Source organism: Notolepis coatsorum (assembly GCF_963971535.1).
Source record: "Notolepis coatsorum genome assembly, chromosome: 1".
Taxonomy (NCBI): Eukaryota; Metazoa; Chordata; class Actinopteri; order Aulopiformes; family Paralepididae; genus Notolepis; species Notolepis coatsorum.
The window spans coordinates 161574874-161594794 of record NC_140165.1 but is presented as its reverse complement, the minus strand read 5'-3'; the positions used below and the strand labels follow the sequence as shown (position 1 = coordinate 161594794).

Sequence of the window (19921 nt, the reverse complement as noted above, 5' to 3'; positions counted from 1 at the left end):
CCTTGGTCTCGTCATGTAGGAAGTCCACTACTAGCTCCTTGGTCTCGTCATGTAGGAAGTCCACTACTAGCTCCTTGGTCTCGTCATGTAGGAAGTCCACTACAAGCTCCTTGGTCTTGTCACGTAGGAAGTCCACTACAAGCTCCTTGGTCTTGTCATGTAGGAAGTCCACTACAAGCTCCTTGGTCTCGTCACATAGGAAATCCACTACAAGCTCCTTGGTCTCGTCACATAGGAAGTCCACTACAAGCTCCTTGGTCTCGTCACATAGGAAGTCCACTACTAGCTCCTTGGTCTCGTCATGTAGGAAGTCCACTACAAGCTCCTTGGTCTCATCATGTAGGAAGTCCACTACAAGCTCCTTGGTCTTGTCACATAGGAAGTCCACTACAAGCTCCTTGGTCTTGTCACATAGGAAGTCCACTACAAGCTCCTTGGTCTCGTCATGTAGGAAGTCCACTACTATTAGCCCTTTGATCTTGTCACGTAGGAAGTCCACTACTAGCTCCTTGGTCTTGTCATGTAGGAAGTCCACTACTATTAGCCCTTTGATCTTGTCATGTAGGAAGTCCACTACAAGCTCCTTGGTCTCGTCATGTAGGAAGTCCACTACAAGCTCCTTGGTCTTGTCATGTAGGAAGTCCACTACAAGCTCCTTGGTCTCGTCATGTAGGAAGTCCACTACAAGCTCCTTGGTCTCGTCATGTAGGAAGTCCACTACAAGCTCCTTGGTCTCGTCATGTAGGAAGTCCACTACAAGCTCCTTGGTCTCGTCACGTAGGAAGTCCACTACTAGCTCCTTGGTCTTGTCATGTAGGAAGTCCACTACTAGCTCCTTGGTCTTGTCATGTAGGAAGTCCACTACTATTAGCCCTTTGATCTTGTCATGTAGGAAGTCCACTACAAGCTCCTTGGTCTCGTCATGTAGGAAGTCCACTACAAGCTCCTTGGTCTTGTCATGTAGGAAGTCCACTACAAGCTCCTTGGTCTCGTCGTGTAGGAAGTCCACTACAAGCTCCTTGGTCTCGTCATGTAGGAAGTCCACTACAAGCTCCTTGGTCTCGTCATGTAGGAAGTCCACTACAAGCTCCTTGGTCTCGTCACGTAGGAAGTCCACTACTAGCTCCTTGGTCTCGTCATGTAGGAAGTCCACTACAAGCTCCTTGGTCTCGTCACATAGGAAGTCCACTACAAGCTCCTTGGTCTTGTCATGTAGGAAGTCCACTACAAGCTCCTTGGTCTCGTCATGTAGGAAGTCCACTACAAGCTCCTTGGTCTCGTCATGTAGGAAGTCCACTACAAGCTCCTTGGTCTCATCATGTAGGAAGTCCACTACAAGCTCCTTGGTCTCATCATGTAGGAAGTCCACTACAAGCTCCTTGGTCTCATTATGTAGGAAGTCCACTACTAGCTCCTTGGTCTCATCATGTAGGAAGTCCACTACTAGCTCCTTGGTCTCATCATGTAGGAAGTCCACTACAAGCTCCTTGGTCTCATCATGTAGGAAGTCCACTACAAGCTCCTTGGTCTCATTATGTAGGAAGTCCACTACTAGCTCCTTGGTCTCATCATGTAGGAAGTCCACTACTAGCTCCTAGGTCTTGTCACGTAGGAAGTCCACTACAAACTCCTTGGTCTCGTCATGTAGGAAGTCCACTACTAGCTCCTTGGTCTCATCATGTAGGAAGTCCACTACTAGCTCCTTGGTCTCATCATGTAGGAAGTCCACTACTAGCTCCTTGGTCTTGTCATGTAGGAAGTCCACTACAAGCTCCTTGGTCTCGTCATGTAGGAAGTCCACTACAAGCTCCTTGGTCTCGTCATGTAGGAAGTCCACTACAAGCTCCTTGGTCTCATCATGTAGGAAGTCCACTACTAGCTCCTTGGTCTCATCATGTAGGAAGTCCACTACAAGCTCCTTGGTCTCATTATGTAGGAAGTCCACTACTAGCTCCTTGGTCTCATCATGTAGGAAGTCCACTACTAGCTCCTAGGTCTTGTCACGTAGGAAGTCCACTACAAACTCCTTGGTCTTGTCACGTAGGAAGTCCACTACTATTAGCCCTTTGATCTTGTCATGTAGGAAGTCCACTACAAGCTCCTTGGTCTCATCATGTAGGAAGTCCACTACTAGCTCCTTGGTCTTGTCACGTAGGAAGTCCACTACTAGCTCCTTGGTCTTGTCATGTAAGAAGTCCACTACTATTAGCCCTTTGATCTTGTCACGTAGGAAGTCCACTACTAGCTCCTTGGTCTTGTTCACTTGTGAAGTAATTCGCTAGGATGGGAACACATCGTTTCCATGGGTTATCAACTCCAGGGGTCACATGACATCTCTGACCTAATCATGGGGTCACTTGGCAAAAGAAAGGTTGGGAACCCTGATTTAGAGCTGTGCTGGGCTGAGAGACTTTCCTGAGAAACGTCTGTGACTGACTGATTTTGACTGGATTTATGCGTGTACGCACGTGTTTGTGTGTGTGTGCATGTCTGCGTATGTGTACGTGTGCATATCTGTGTGTGTGTGACCGTGTTTGAGTGACGCAGCACAAGGTTGGCCTTGTTGCCACAGCTTTGATCCCGATAACAACTCATCCCTGTCACCAGGATACTGAACCCTTTCACTGCTGACCCTGCACTCTCTGACCTCACAAGGCAGCCGCGAGCCGCCACGGGGGGGGGGGGGGGGGGGGGGGGGGGGGGTCGCCAGATGATAAAAAAAATTAAATGTCCAAAAAAAGATATGCAGTCAGGCCACTGAACTTAGAAGCAGGCCAGGCCGCGTGTAACTGTTCCGCAACAGTAAGTGACTTCCGGGGTAGGCCTGATTGGCCCCGACAGGCACGTGACGCGCAACTTTCTCTGCCGCGCGGCACGCTCCGCGGAGCCGAGCGGCAGAGCTTGCGGAATTACGTAACCGTCCAAATACGCCTTAACTTTCATTCGGCGCTATAGCTCACCTGGCAGAGCAGTGGTCCTGCGATCCTGCGGTCCGTTGTTGGTGAGTTCGAAACCCATCAAATCTTTTTTTTTTAACGTGATTTTTTTTTTAACGTGTATTCTTTCGCCGGTTAAGGTTAGGCATGGTTAAGGTTAAGGTTAAGGTTAGGCATTGTTTCGGAGTTGGTTAAGGTTAGAACGGTTAAGTTTAGGCGCTGTTAAGGAGCTGGTTAAGGTTAGAGTTTGTGTTAGAGAATGGCAATATTCTTTCTATGGTTAAGGTTAGGCATGGTTAAGGTTAAGGTTAAGGTTAGGCATTGTTTCGGAGTTGGTTAAGGTTAGAACGGTTAAGTTTAGGCGCTGTTAAGGAGCTGGTTAAGGTTAGAGTTTGTGTTAGAGAATGGCAATAGACAGCCTATTTCCGCGCGACAGCTCTCAGCAGCCTCGTTGCGCGTCCTGAGTTTGCCGCATCACGTGCCTGTCGGGGCCAATCAGGCCTACCCCGGAAGTCACTTACTGTTGCGGAACAGGTACACGCGGCCAGGCCAGTGTTTCTAGTTGCACCAGCGCAATAGTTAGATAACCTAGGTGGGGAACAACCAGGAGATCACTGCAACTCACACAAGTTGGAGAACTATCTCTCTCTCTCTCTCTCTCACACACACACAAAGGGAGCCGCAATGCTAATCATTGACACATGCTAGCCTGTAATAATCCCCCCCAGAAAAATCTACTTCGCATTTGATATATTGCAAATATATGCCATCACACACACTGGCATTTAAAGGGTTAGAATTATAAAATGAATATGTGGTGTTATGATCAGGGCTGAAGTTGAATAAAAGATTGTATTCTTTTTCAATTACAAAAAAACTGAAAATCCATAAAAATCTGTGTTGTTGCTAATCATACATATGCTAGCCTGTTTTTTAACAATAATTTGTGATGCCATCACAAACACTGGCATTTAAAGGGTACAAATTAAAAAGATTCCTGCACCAGAATGCAGGAAATTAAGTCTTTGTAACAAAAAAATTCCTGGTGGGGGACCCCCTGCTTAAAAAGTGGCCTGACTGGGGCTATATTTTGCACTATATTTCCTGGCCTGAATGATTTCCCCAGTCCGGCCCTGGTTAAAAGCCTCCAATGCTTATTAGTGTGTGTGCGTTTGAACGTTTGCATGTCTCAACCATACATTTCCATTTATATAAAAAATAAATATATATATATATATATATATATATATATATATTATTTAACTTTTTTTTACCCCCTATAATAGTGGGGGTCGCGGTTCTCTGACACCGTTATTTGGGGGTCGCGGCCTGAAAAGTTTGGGAACCCCTGCTCTATTGGGGGGGGGGGGGGGAAGCAACACCCTGATATTTAGTTACATTTAGGTTCTTCTTTGTATCGTCTTGACACACTGTAAGACAGTGAAAGACAGTAATGGCACTGTAATTACCTCAGAAAGATAATGTTAGCGTTCCTTAATCAAACCAATGCTAGTGCAAGCTAGTTCACATGCTTGTGGCTAGTGGTACACACCAGTTTAAGGAGTGCTAATGATAATAAAAAATAATAATATATATATATATATAAGAAAAGCAGTTGATGCTAAAGCCCCATGGTCTTTCTGCCACCCTAGTCGATGATAGTCTCACCCTGCTGCACTCTGCCCCAATCAAGGATGTCAAGAGTACCTCTTTTTACTCCTAGACAGACTTCTACCTCCTTGGGTGCTCTGACATCACAGATTGTGGAGGGGCAGCTAAATTAGTGTGTGTGTTTACTAGAGATCAAGTCAAGTCAAGAGTCAAGTCAAGAGTTTTATTTGTCACGGCATACAAGTATACAATGAAATGCGGGTGGTCTGGCCCGCAACGATGTGCAATACAGTAGTACAACATATAATAGAATCCAATAAAACAACATTGTGCAATAAACAGGTAACATAGTAGGGCATATCGGTATTTGTACATAGTTATTTACAGAGCATGGAGGACATGCTAGGTCCTTTGGTAGTGCAATACACTGTTACTGTTGCTATACTATTTTTAAAGTGACCTTTCCTTTGTGGCCATAAGTGTGGGCGTGTGCAGCATGAGTGTGTGCTTGCTCATGTTAAAGTGGCTGCTAGTGTGCGAGCGTGTACAGTGTGCGTGTGTGTGCTCATGTGTGCTTGTGTGTGGAGAGTTCAGTGTTCTGTGGCACTCAGTGTTCAGTGTTCAAGGCTCTGATGGCCTGGGGGAAGAAGCTGAGCCGAAGCCTCTCTGTCCTAGTAGCTGGGGTTCGCAGGCGTCTGCCTGACCTCAGCAGCTGGAACAGGCTGTTGTTGGGGTGGTGAGGGTCTTTCATTATTCTGCAGGCTCTGGATTTGCACCTCTTGTTGTATAGAACCTGCAGGGGAGGTAGTGCAATACCTGTGGTACGCTCGGCTGAGCGCACCACTCTCTGTAGGGCTTTCTTGTCCTGTGCCGTGCTGTTTCCATACCAGGCAGTGATGTTTCCAGTCAAGATGCTCTCTACAGCTCCGGAGTAGAAGGACTGGAGTATCTTCCCAGATACTCTGAACTTCCTTAACTGTCTCAGGTGGTAGAGGCGCTGCTTCGCCTTTTTTACAACTGAGTCTATGTGTGTTGACCATGTCAGATCCTCTGAGATGTGGACCCCCAGCTACTTAAAGCTGCTCACCCTGTCCACGGTAGCCCCGTTTATCCTCAGTGGTGTGTGTGTCTCCTGCTGTCCTCTCCTATAATCCACGATCAGCTCCTTGGTTTTACCAATGTTCAGGAGCAGGCTGTTGTCCTGGCACCAGCGTTCCAGTACCTCAACCTCCTCCCGGTAGGCCTTTTCGTCGTTGTCCGAGATCAGCCCCGAGATCAGTCGTCTGCAAACTTCACTATGGAGTTGGAGCTGAACTTGGCCACACAGTCGTGTGTGTAGAGTGAGTACAGCAGGGGGCTCAGAACACAGCCCTGGGGGGACCCGATGCTCAGGGTGATGGTGTTGGAGGTCTGACCCCCCACCCTGACCGCCTGGGGTCTTTCACTCAGAAAGTCCAGTACCCAGGCGCTCAGAGCGGAGCTCAGACCCAGCTCGATCAGCTTGTCCACCAGTCTGGTGGGGACTATGGTGTTGAACGCTGAGCTGTAGTCAATGAACAACAGTCTCACATAGCCCCCCTTCTGGCGGTCAAGGTGAGAGAGGGTGCTGTGCAGTACTTGGGAGACCGCGTCGTCAGTGGACCTGTTTGTCCTGTATGCAAATTGCATAGGGTCCATATCACTGGGGAGGGAGGCACAAATGTGATCCTTGACCAGCCTCTCAAAACATTTTGTGGCCACAGAGGTGAGTGCCACCGGTCTGTAGTCATTGAGACATGTTGGGGAGGGTTTCTTCGGTACAGGGATGATGGTAGACATCTTGAAGCAGGCAGGGACCACTGACTCCGCCAGGGATTGATTAAATATGGCGGTGAACACAGGGGCTAGTTGGTTGGCACAGGACTTAAGTATGCGTCCTGTTATACCATCTGGGCCAGCTGCTTTCCTGGTGTTCACCTGCATAAATGCTCTTCTCACACTGTGTTCCGACAACGAGAGAGCGTCCCCGCCCCCCCCGCGGTTGCCCCCCCCCCCCCCCCTCCACAACAGCCGGCGCGCCAGTGACGTCACTAGCCGTTGAGCTAGCGGCGCCACTGTCTACACCAAACAGAGCGTAGAAAGAGTTGAGTTTGTCCGCGAGAGAGGCGTCGTCGCTCCCCATTGAGGGGGCGCTGACTTTGTAGTCAGTTATTGTCCTCAGTCCCCGCCATAAGCCTCTTGTGTCGTTTTGTGCCATTTGTGTCTCCAGTTTATCAGCATATGTCCGTTTTGCAAGTTTTACAGCCTTGCGCAGAGTATAGACTGTAGCCTTGTACTCCTCCATGTTTCCTGACTCTCTGCCCAGGTTGTAAGCAGTGGTGCGAGAGTTCAGAGCTGCTCTGATAGTACTGTCCACCCACGGTTTCTGGTTTGGGAACACCCGCACCTTCTTTGTGGGGACAATACTGTCAGCGAGATGGGCAGAAGTCATGTTTCCCCATCAATTACTCAGGTATTACTGGAGCAGTGAGTTATGCAAATGTATTTGTAGAACGCATTAAGAGCATGGCAGCAATAACAATGCACAGTGATGCTTAATGCTTATTGTCAGTCAAAACAGTCAGTTACCATTTGTAATAATTACATAACTGACTGTCTGCAGCAGGTCTCTCCACTCATGGAAACGTAGATTTTGTTTGGGTCCATGTAACATTAGCACAACTAACGTTAACAGTTAGCTAGCCACAACTTCAGCATGTCCGTATTAATAATCTATGAACGCTACGCAAAGTGGGCGACATGTTGTTGGCACAATTTGTAAATGCACAAACCGCTGTTTTTAGCTGTTTTAGCAAAAACCTTTAATGCACATACTTGATAAACATTTAAATTAGGGCTGTCCCCGACTAAGGATTTGGATAGTCAACTATGATTGACCAAAATTTGCCGTTAACTATGATTGGCCAACATTTGCCGTTAGTCAACTATTAGTCAACAAATAAAAATACATTTCTTTTTTTTTATATATATATATATTTTTTTTTATAATTTTTTAAACATAACAAATTAGACACACAAGCATTAACAGTAAACATCCAATGAAATCAACATTTGAATCATTATAAATGTAGTTTACGAGATATATACCTAATACTTGCTATCTAATACCATTATGCTCTTGCTCGCTCACCCCCCCCGGACCCCCACTTGGATAATCCATCCATTTTCTTTTGTTTCTAACCAGGCACTATACTTCATATGCTAGCTTTTATTCTCTCCACCACTTCTAACCAGATTGCAATGTTGGTTTCACTGACACCTAAAATTCTTGCTGTAGATATTTCTAGATAAATCACATCGAGATACAGTAGGTAAGAACACATACCTTCCGGCACATTTTTTCCGGTTGAATCCATCGTGATGCTATCAGCTTTTTAGCAGCTGTGAGACCGGATAAAACTAGTCTCTTTAGCTGTATAGGGGCTCAAACTGAAATAAATCATTCAACAGCAATACAGAGGGATGTACAGGTATGTTCAGAAATAAGAATACTGATAATTGCTGAGACACTTCTTTCCAGAATATCTTAACCGGTGGGCAATCCCAATACATGTGCATAAATGTACCCTCATCCCCATTTGTACATAAGGAACATAGGGAGTCTTGTTTAAGTCCCATTCTGTTCAATCTTATAGGAGTCAGGTATGTCTTATGAATATAATTAAGATTAATTTGTTGATGGTCCGGGTTACGTGACGCAATTCGAACGTTTGCCCAGACTTCTTGCCAATCAAAATCTATTTCCAAGTCTGGTATATCCCTCCTCCAGACTGAGTCTAGGGGGAGGATTCCATACGAAGACGTTAGTAAGTGATGATAAAAATCAGATACGAAGCCTCTCGATGTCTCTCTTTCATAGAAGAATGTGATATCTGTGGTGCTCAATTGGTATCCTTAATGGGACTCCATGAGCCTTCAAACAATCCAATAACTGTGCGTAAAAATAATATGTGGAACTGGTGAGGTTAAATTTTTTATGTATATCTTGATAGCTACAAAAACCCAGTTTGTTGAAAACATCTCCCAATGTGTGTATGCCCTGATTTTCCCATTTGGGGTATCTTATAGGTCGTTTTCCAATAAGGAGTGCATTGTTATTGAATAGGGGAGTATGGCTATGCCATTTATGTTGGTTAGAATATTTTGTTTGTGTTTCACGCCATATCCGGATCACATGAGTAATAAGGGGGCCAAATTTCAATTTGCATTGCTTAATTGATAATATGGTGTATACTATGTCCTGCAGTCTATGTGGTGCTACTATATTTTCTTCTAAGTTTCTCCAGGATACAGATGCTTAGGAGTCAAACCAGGTTGTCAGTGGTCTTAAAGAGTATGCTTTAAAATAGTGGTAAAAGTCTGGAAATGCCAAACCTCCGTCGGCTTTGTTTCTCTGTGCGGTGGATCTTTTTATTCTTGGAGGTTTGTTATTCCAAATAAATGTACAGTATATGCGGTGGAGTGTAATTTTTTCCAGTAACCATCAGGAGGGGGTAACGGTAACATTGAGCTAATGAAGCTGATTCTAGGTAAAACATCCATCTTAACTATTGATACTCGTGCCTGTACTGAGTTTTTAAGTTTGGACCACCTGTCAGTCATATTTGATCTTATCTTGGAATTTTGTGTAATTGCACTTCACAGTTTGGCTTATAGTAGGGAATACCTCAATTCCTAAACATCTGAAGTGTTTAACCATTGGTATTTTTTCTGGAAGGAGTATATTCTTTGCAGGGGCATTAAGTGGGAGGAAGGCCGACTTTGGCCAATTTATCCTAAATCCCGATAGATTGCCAAAGTCATCAATCAACTTGAGAAGATGAGGCATTGAGGTGTTAGGGTTTTGCATGAACAATATTACGTTGTCCGCATATAAACTAATATGATGTTGTGTGCCCTTAATTGCGATTGGTTCTATGGATTGGGATTGTCTTATATATTGTGCTAAAGGCTCTAATGATAAAGCGAATAGTCCGGGACTAAGAGGGCAACCCTGTCTGGAAGAGCGCGATACTGGAAAGATTTCGGAGGTGATTATACCTGTTGTAATCATGGCCGATGGGTCTTTGTATAATACTTTAATCATATCAATGAATCCTTTTCCTAACCCCATCCTTTCTAGTACTGCGCATAAATAAGACCATTCCAACCTATCAAAGGCTTTCATCGCATCCAGGGACAGCATCGCTATAGGTGGGGTGTCATCATTGCTGGCATCTAGCACATGTAATAACCGTCTTATATTATCCGTGATCAAGCGGCCTCTTATGAAGCCAGTCTGATCAGGATGAACTAAAGACGTCATATGCTTTTGAAGTCTGATGGCTAATACCTTGGAATACAGCTTGATATCGGTTCCGAGGAGGCTCAATGGTCTATAACTACCGCAATTGGTGGGGTCTTTGTCTTTTTTAAGGAGGACTGTTATGAGTGCAATATTGTCGATCTTATGGAAGTTCCCCTCCTTGATTGAGTATAAAATCATATTAAGTAATAGGGGTCCAATTACATCCCAGCATGAGAGGTACATTTCCAGGAGCCTTACCACTTTGCATTTCAGATATGGCCTCCCTAAGTTCATCTAGTGTGATGGGTGTTTCTAACTGTTTAGCGTCATTCTCTGATAGTTTAGGAAGGTTAATTTGATTAAGATATATGGCCATTTTGTTTTGATCGAAGGCCATTTCTGTTTTGTACAAGTTGGAGTAAAACTCTTTGAATGTCTCGTTGATTTTTTTAGGGTCTGTAACAAGTCCTTGCTGTGCCTTAATAGTAGGTATATCTGCAAATTTTGCGTTGGCTCGTATCTGCATAGCTAGTAGGTGACTTGGTTTAGAACCATGAAAGTAATACTGTTGTCTTGTGCTACGTATTTGAACTTCAGATTGTTGTTTTAAAATGGCATTAATCTCTTTTTTTAACACATTAATTTGAGATTCCAATCGAACAGAGTAGTTGTATTGTAAAGAGGAAAATAACGTAGAGTAAAGCGTTTCCAGCTCTGCCAGTTTTGAACAACGATTCTTGCGTATTTTGGAGGAAAAGTTCCCGGTAAAATCCTTGATAAATCCCTTTACCGACATCCATAATATTCTGGGGTCCTGTACCGATTGCGCATTCTCCAGCAGGAATACAACAAGAGCTTCTTTGAATTGTGTAATGAATTCCTTGTTTTTCAGCAATATCGAGTTAAATCGCCACCTTGGGGCTCGGGATGACAGTATACCAAATGATCCTTTTAGGAGTAAATAACAGTGATCTGATAGTGCATTACTGTAGGTACCATTTCCACATCATAGTTATCAAATAGTCTAGGGGACGCGAAAACATAATCTATTCTGGAAAATGTGTTATGTCTTGCAGATCGACAAGAGTACTTTCGGGTCGTAGGGTTGAGTGATCGCCATAAGTCATTTACCCCTGTATTCTTAGACCAATCCTTTAATGCATTAGATGAATTTTTCTGATCATTGGAAAAGGTGGGATAAGATTTATCCATCCCGGGATCCCCAATAGCATTAAAATCCGCGCCAATTATAAATGAGTATTCAGGAAAGTTTAACATTGTTCTGGTAAGTGTAGCATAGAAGTTAGCCTCGTACAGATTTGGGGCATATGCCTCTACCAACACTATTTTCTTGTTCCTGTATACAATTTTAGCTATGGTTATCCGACCATCTGTATCAAACCATACTTCCTGCAATTCAATATTCAGCTTCCGTTTCGCGACTATAGCAACTCCACGGGATCTATATATATTTTTATCATTCCATTTGGGCTGTGGGGGGTGCTTAATGTCTGAAGGAGTCGACGGAAGGCTTCTTGTCCTCTGCAAAAGCGTGCAATTGGTCCACTGATGGATACATCTTGATATTTGTCTAGTCTAGTGTGTTCATTAGATGGGTGAAATCCTCTTTCAGTGCCTCTGTGCCTGTTTTCTTAGGCAGTTAGCCTCTGGTATGCGTGCCATTAGCGTTAGCCACGCTTCTAGGCCTCTTTTATTTTGGAAAGAATGATACATTTTTTTTATTATATATATATTAGTGCTGTCAGGCGATTAAAAAAATGTATCTAATTAATTACAGGATTTGTAATTAATTAATCGAATTAATCGCATTTTAATCGCATAACCATTTTATGCCTGATATTCTATATTCTATAATCATAATTCAAAATTCAAATTGCATGTGTCCGGATGGCAGAATTCAGTACTGTATCTACAAAACCTTCTGTTTAATCATCTTCCATCTATTAATTTGCTTAGATTTTTCAGGTCTGGTCAATTTGAGCATAGTGTTATTCACAGTCAAACATAAAAAAAAATTTATTGATTCTCATTTGGTTCATTACAATTTACTCAAAATAAAATGGTCATTCAATCAATCACCGCGCAGATTGATTGATTGAATGAAAATGTTATTAACAGATTGCAGAATGGGTACAATACAGTACGGCTCAATACACACAATTGTTAAGGGGATGCAGAACAGAGAAAGACTTTCGTCTTGTTTACATCAGGGTCCCCCATTTTCAATTCATAATGAATTGTAAGTAAGGGTGCAACTTGCTCCGTGCAATCCATTCTTTGTGGATCTAGCCCACAGTATTTCTGACACTGGGAATACATTCCCTGAGATGCATAGATGTCCCTAGAATCAGATACCAAGAACATGCAAATGGCCCATATTAAAAAAAAGTCTGTAAATGAGTATTCTACATTCTTATGGAATGAATGAGATAAAAAAATATATATTATTTAAAAAAAAAAAATAAAAAAAAAATTTGTAATTAATTTTGAGTTAATTTTCATAACGCGATAATTTGCTGTGTAATTAATTAATCTAATTAACGCGATAAACTGACAGTCCTAATATAATATATATATATATATATATATATATATATATATATACATACATACCGGTATATATATATATATATTATTTTTTTCTCGACTAAGAGGTTGGCAGTCGACTACGGCTCCTTTCGACCGATTAGTCGACTAATAGGGGTCAGCCCTAATTTAAGTAAAAGAATAAAATCGAGTTTCCTCAAAAACCACTTGAGTTCAGTTGAAAGGGAGAGCACTGGAGTAAAGTAACTCACGGCCATCCCTAGTAGTTACTACATACCGTGGATGTATTTGACCACGTTGACGCTGAGGCCGTGGCGGGAGATGGTGGTGAGCACCTCCCCAGCACTCTTCCTCCAGGGAAGGTTGTGGGGGGGGCACCAGGAGGTGATGGCACTGAACAGTAGCTGGAGGTCATCCTTCTGGGCCAACTCCTCCGCCGGAGACACAAAACTACACAGCTTGACTAAGATCTGTGAGAGAGAGAGAGAGAGAGAGAGAGGAGAGAGAGAGAGAGAGAGAGAGGGGGGGGGGGGGGGGGTGGAGAGCGAGAAAGAGGGGGGGGGGGGGGGGGGGAGCGAGAAAGAGGGGGGGGGGGAGAGATAGAGAGATTTGTTACTGATGTAGAATGTTGTTATGTGGTTGCACAACTTGAAAGCTCAGGATATTGATGTTATTAGTGTGGGTGACCTGGCGAAGCCAGGTTGCAACCACACTATAGTAATCTATACTATTCTTTATATCTTCTTTATTCTTTATTCCGCCGATTTTGCCAACAAAACTCCTCCCAGAGCGTTCGCGCCCCATACACGTGAAAGGTATCAAAACGACCGGCTTGCAAAAACTCGAGTGTCTATTACTTTTCGGAAAGTTTCACCACACCGCTAGGCTACGAATCGACTTTAAAGAGGAAAATGTCGGTCCCATTGGAAATGAATGGCAAGTTAGAGTGGAGGAGGTGAAATAATTTTTTTCCACCACCTTGGGTAAATTGCGACAGTGATCTAAATTTTGGATATAGAAAAAAAAACACATCAAAACGATGACACGGCTGTCGCCTCGCTCACAAAAGAAAAATAAATGGAATTGGACATTTCTATCTCAACTGATGACCATTTCTTTGAAGGTTCTCCTTAGGGCTGACCTTCGATTTTTTTTGGCAATCGAAGCTTCGGGGCCGAGCTTCGATTTTAATTCGAAGCTTCGAATTAAAAAAAATTTATAATTATTTTTTTTTATATATATATATTTTTTTTTATCTTATGTTGTGGGACTTGTACAGCACTTTGGTAAACTTTGTTGTTTTTAAATGTGCTCTATAAATAAAGTGGATTGGATTAATGAATTAAGTAGCCCCTTTCGTGACTGTGACGCAGCCAACACGGCTGTGTGATTTAATTCAAGGTGGATCGCTGTTGTCGTTTGAACAACTTCAGATTTCATGGGAACTACCAATCCCCCAAATCAAGAATGTTTAAGATGAATGAAGTAAGATTTTGATTATTTGAAATATGGCCTGTGTAGACTAAACTATGCACAGAATTATGTCAGTCTACAAGGTCCGGCAATGTAGACCTTGTAGACTCCACTACAGACCAATTATCAGTGAATGTTCATGCATTTTTAAGAAGGGCTACTTCCACAAAAAAACAAAGAACTCACCAAAACATCTCAGTAGCACCTTATCTAAATGTTCTATTTCATATATGGAGATTCATATTTATTTATGTATTGCATACATTTTATTTCCTATTTTGTTTATTCATCCCAGTATCTTTCTTTCTTATGTGTGGAATTCTACAAGGCATTTACATTCGCATTTACATTTAGTCATTTAGCTGACGCTTTTATCCAAAGCGACTTACAAGTTCTGTACGACAAGTCATCAGGAAGGGCACAACTCTATCAGCTGAGTAACAATATTCATCAAAGTGTTGCGTGTTACAGTGTAGGTTAGTTTATTAGGACAAGTGCATGACAGTAAGGTTAGTTAGGGTTAGATTTTTTTTATTTTATTTTTTTTAATTTGATTTCAGATAATGGTTGAAGAAGTGAGTCTTTAGTCGACGGCGAAAGATTGGACGGGATTCGGCTGTCCTAACTGGGGTGGGTAGTTCATTCCACCATTGGGGGGCAAGGACTGAGAATAGGCGTGTAGGTGGTGTATATGTGTTTGAGGATGATATCCTTCAAACAGGCAATAGTGATGATATAATTTGGGCAGTGCTGAGCTGGGTTACTTTCCTCCAGTGTATTTGTGCCCCGGCCCCACCCAATGGCCCCATGCACACACACACCGAAATAATAAAAAAAAAAATTGATTTTTTTTAACTTCGATTTTTTTTTTATGTTCGAAGCTTGTGCCATCGAACGAAGCTTTGAAGCTTCGAAGTATTTAAGACAGCCCTAGTTCTCCTCCCCATAGACACCAATGTGTTCCCACTCTAAGAAAAGGCTAGTTTTATCGCTTTTCCCCCCTTGTGTTCTGATCGTCACCCGGGCCACAATTGTCGACGGAATGCCACAATATCGCACACAACCCTTCACATACCCCTTGAAGTGCTCATCTGAAAGTAAAAACGCTTCATCTCTTATCGTTTGCCTTTAATCATCGTGAGAATGCAGTCATGTGTCTGCCCTCATTGAAATACATGGGATCGAAAGTGCAAGTCATTCGTGCCTAATTAGGTAACAGGTGTGTGGCTCATGGCTCATGGCTACAGCTGACCTGCCAATGACCTCTCATGGAGTTAACACTTAATCGCCCCTCTGTGTAGCAGTACTGAATTGCTTGACAGCGCCCTCTGTCTTGCGGGTTGTGTCATTGTACTCAGTAGGGATGTCCTCTTTCATTGGGGGATATCCTCTTTCATTGGTCGATGTTGACCACTCCCCCGATCCTTAAACCACGCCCCATTAGGCCACACCCCCTTAGTGTATCTCTTGAACCGTTTGTCGTAGAGACTTGCGGGTTGTTCCATTGTACTCGGTAGGGATATCCTCTTTCATTGGTCGATGTTGACCACTCCCCCGATCCGTAGACCACGCCCCATTAGGCCACACCCCCTCAGTGTATCTCTTGAACCGTTTGTCGTAGAGACTTGCAGGTTGTTCCATTGTACTCGGTAGCGATATCCTCTTTCATTGGTCGATGTTGACCACTCCTACGATCATTAGACCACGCCCCATTAGGCCACACCCCCTTAGTGTATCTCTTGAACCGTTTGTCGTAGAGACTTGCGGGTCTCGGTAGGGATATCCTCTTTCATTGGTCAATGTTGACCACTCCCCCGATACTTAGACCAAGCCCCCTTAGGCCACACCGCCTCAGTGTATCTCTTGAACCGTTTGTCGTCGAGACTTGCGGATTGTGCCATTGGACTCGGTAGGGATATCCTCTTTCATTGGTCAATGTTGACCACTCCCCCGATCCTTAGACCACACCCCCTTAGGCCACACCTCCTTAGTCCAGAACAATAAAAAAAAAACTCAGAAACGTTTTTTATCACTTTGATCGCCATGGGTTAAATTCATAATTTATCATCCCTCGCCATCTCTATTTGTCTATGGAGAAGTTCCCCTTCTTTGCAGGGCTATAACTTTTTAAATTCTATTGCTAAATTGCCATTATTATGGCCCATTCAATGTCCTATATGTATTGTTCAGGGTGTAGCAACGTTAAACTTTTTCATTCACATATTCATACTAAAATATGGTCTAAAGTATAAGTATGTTTTTATCGTTTTCTGCAGCTTTCTTCAGAACGTGATTTATAGCCCTAAATGCATTATATTGATGATCAAATACAGTTTGGTAGGAATCTGTGCGAGATAAAAAATTTCAACTGGATGTGCTTCTAGGAGTTACTACATATCATCTGATGATGACCGGATGGGCGGGGAATCGTTTATAATTCCGTGGGCAGCGTTAGATGATTCATCCAGAGTGGGTCATATGTTCATCATAGCAGTTTATATGGAACACGTTAGAATATAACGCTGAATCTTACCGTGGCTTCCTCGCGCCGCTGGCAGATGAGCGTGGAACAGAATTTTTTCTATTATGGGATGGAGAAATGCCCGATCCATTTCCAGGTTGTATAATAGTATATACGTCCAAATCATGTTGTTTTTTCGAGTTATTTGCACCGATCGATGTTCACTGTGTCAAGACGGAGTCTCTCTAACGATAGCGAGTGCCCGGACCACATATGGATGAGCACTACCGGTTCAAAGGGTAATTTCCGGTTGGCGATCTGCCGATCGGCCACCAGATGGCGCTCTTGAACCGCTAGAGAGTTGAGTGGAGCTTTGCAGTGTGTCTCAGGGCTCCGGAGGGGAAATATGATTTCGATCACAGATTTTTGAAATATTGACATCAAAGACGAGTTACGGCATCTTCGGCAGAATGAGCATGGCTAGGAATGACGTCTTAACTCGTCATCGGCGATCATAGTGTTAATACGTTTTTTTTTACATCTTTTTTTTCATAAAACACATTTTTTTCCAGAATTTTTTTTCAAACTCAGAAAAGTTTTTTAAATATTTTATATTTTTAAAAAAAAATCTTTTTGTCAAAAAAGTCAATTAAAAAAAAATACCTCAGAAAAAAGTTGTTTTTCAGAGCCTGGAGCTCAACACTTTTTAAAAAAAATTCGGGAGGTTGTGCCATCGTACTCAGTAGGGATGTCCTCTTTCATTGGTCTATGTTGACCATGCCCATAGTTTGGCTCCTCCCCCTTTTTGTATCTTTTGAACCGTTTGTCATAGAGACCCTCGAGAGAGAGAGAGAGAGAGAGAGAGAGAGAGAGAGAGAGAGAGAGAGAGAGAGAGAGAGAGACCCTCTCCCGTTGGTGCACAGGCGGTGCACACCCACACTTCACAATTTCCCCCGCGCGGAATGGTCTAGTTTCAATAAATGTTAAACGTGGTCAAATTGATGACTATTGAAGGCGAGGAGGGGCCAAAAAGATTTTGGTCGGCCAAAGGGGGGCCTGATTGAAGTTTGAGAACCACTGTGCTAGAGAAACACTGACAAATGTTTTCATTCATTGCCTATTAAGAAGCACAAGGAGTAACTGAGAGCAGTGAAGAGTGATTCATGAGTGAAATGTCATTCTAAAAGTTGACTAGTCTTCAACTTGTTGGCCCCCAAGCGAACACCAATCCGAGAGCAGATTTCCCGTCACATGTACAGCATCGGTGACGATTACCATTACATTTTAACTGGCAGACACAACCCCATTTCAGTCAAAACTACCCAAATTCAATCACAAGCGCGAGTTTTTCATCAACAATGAGACCCTCGTGTTGGGGGAGACCTCCTTGTTCCCAATCGCATCCAAAGTTGCGTCAAAGTTGCCCTCTAAGCCACTAGGATTCTCCGGCGCTGAAACAGTACCTGCACAAACACCTTCTGCAGCAGCACCCTGCGGTCTGCCAGGGGCAGCTCTGGCTGTGTGTGGCCCTGGCCCGGGGTCTTCTCCTGGGTTGGGGGCGGCGGCGGAGGAGGCCCTGGGGCTTCGGCCATGTGGGGCAGGTCAAAGAACAGGTACAGGCATTTCACCAGCGTGGAGGGTACCGACATGGTCGTCATGCAGTCCACTGTTTTCTGAGGAGGAGAGGAGGAGAGCAGAGCTGGTTATCAACTAGAGCACATCGTTTTCATGTCAAGCACCCCCAAACGGACACGTATGGACCCCTATTTCATAAGGTTGTTTGTTCCATGGACCCCCATCTGAGAAGAGATCTGCTGTTGGATGTGCTTCCTTCCAGAACTGATACTACTCTATACTGTAGGAGGGGAGATAACATTGGAGAGAGTGACACCTATGATTAGAGTAGTCAGTCTTATATATTCTCATTTGACTACCACTCAACTAGAGAGCAGGGTGTCCAGCTGTATCGTAGTATAAAGACTGTTAACCCATCTGTATAGGACACCTGCGAAACAGGTTGAGCTCTTTGGCCCAGGATGCCCAGTTGTATCGAGACCAACATCAGATTCAATAATATCAAAGAGTTGATAATAATCAGAATGAAGGATAGATTATCCCCCCCGTTCTAAAACTCACAGGATCAATGAATCACACAAATTACCTATTTTGGATTGAAAGCAGCCATTTTCAGCTGAAAGGTGACAAGTTTACAGTGTGTGTATATGTGTGCTGTGACATCAGAGCAGGGAACACGTTGGAGATGAGACTGTACTCAGTTGTTGTACTGTTGAGGATGATTCATGCTATTGAACGCTGCCTCCAACACTTACTATATGGAGATCTCTCTCTCCCTCTCTCCCTCTACACACAAATTCTAGCTCTTGCTTGTGCACACACACACACACACTCAATCATTATTCTGTCACTCATACACACCCACTCACTTACATCCTTCTTTCTATCAGACACAAACACACACAAGAAAATCACCAGCAAAAAGTATCTGCTCGCTCACACTTACACACAAGCCCTCAAATGAGACAACACACACACACAGAGAAACACCACATCCCCAAACCACCCTTCATTACAATGTTGCCTGCAGGAGGAGGAAGAGGATGAGGAAGAGGGCTGAATCACTGAGAAGAACACACTCACTGATGAGATGCTGAATGACGATGGAGAGGGAGAGAGGGGGGCAGCGAAAGTAAGAGAAGCGAGAGTGACACTGTAGGAGGATGACTGTGTAGAATAGATACTGTAACTCAATCAGCCTAAAGATCCAGTCACCCATGTACTAGACTAGTGTGTCATCTTCTATGATGTACATACACTGTACTCCAGATACCAGCTAGTATCCTGGTAATGGTCTATAATGTGGGTAAAGTGTTTATGTCAGTGCATTTTCATATCCAGATCACCAATGTCCCCATAGGGATGAGCAAACAGAATATGGTGTAGCCATGGAAACAGAACTTGCACCGGCCGCAAAAGCCAACAGCACACAGGAAGGTTTCCCTCGAGCTGTGGCTCCTGTGAACTGTAACTATGGGGTCCCACACATGACGAGACACCTGCTCTCTGATTGGTGTTCTCTCTTGGGGGGAGAAAGGTATGAAAGATGACCAGTCATCTCTCTCTCTCTCTCTCTCTCTCTCTCTCTCTCTCTCTCTGAATGTGTGGAAGCCATAACCCACTGATCTAAGGTCACAGCATGACCATCACAGAGAAAACATCTCTTGTGCCTTATTCCTCCCGTTTGGATTGTTTTCTTCCTTGCATCTACTGTACACATCTGCATATTCCACTGTTCAGTCAACTGGTACCTCAATAAAGATGTCTGTGTAGTAAAGTTCTAATCTCTGGCTAAATTCTTACCCCGACTCAAGCCAGCAAGCTAGTTCCCAGTCAATCAGTTTAAAGTATGTTATACTAAGGGCAGCTATGTGGTGCAGTGGGCAAGGCGCTCACCACGAATACTGGAGACGCTGGGTTCGCCTGTTCGAGCCCAGCGCTCCACATTGCTTTCAGTTTAGCTGGTCGTCC

General features: G+C 43.7%; 1 protein-coding gene across 1 annotated transcript in view; it reads right to left on the bottom strand.

The window, feature by feature from the left end:
* Positions 1-19921, bottom strand: part of wdfy3 (WD repeat and FYVE domain containing 3) — a 415649-nt gene that overhangs the window by 286147 nt on the left and 109581 nt on the right. The window contains exons 5-6 of the mRNA XM_084308124.1: positions 17839-18048; positions 12719-12911 (exon numbers count right to left, since the gene is read on the bottom strand). Coding sequence (XP_084164250.1) covers positions 12719-12911; positions 17839-18048 — 403 coding nt within the window. The remainder of the gene's footprint in view (positions 1-12718; positions 12912-17838; positions 18049-19921) is intronic.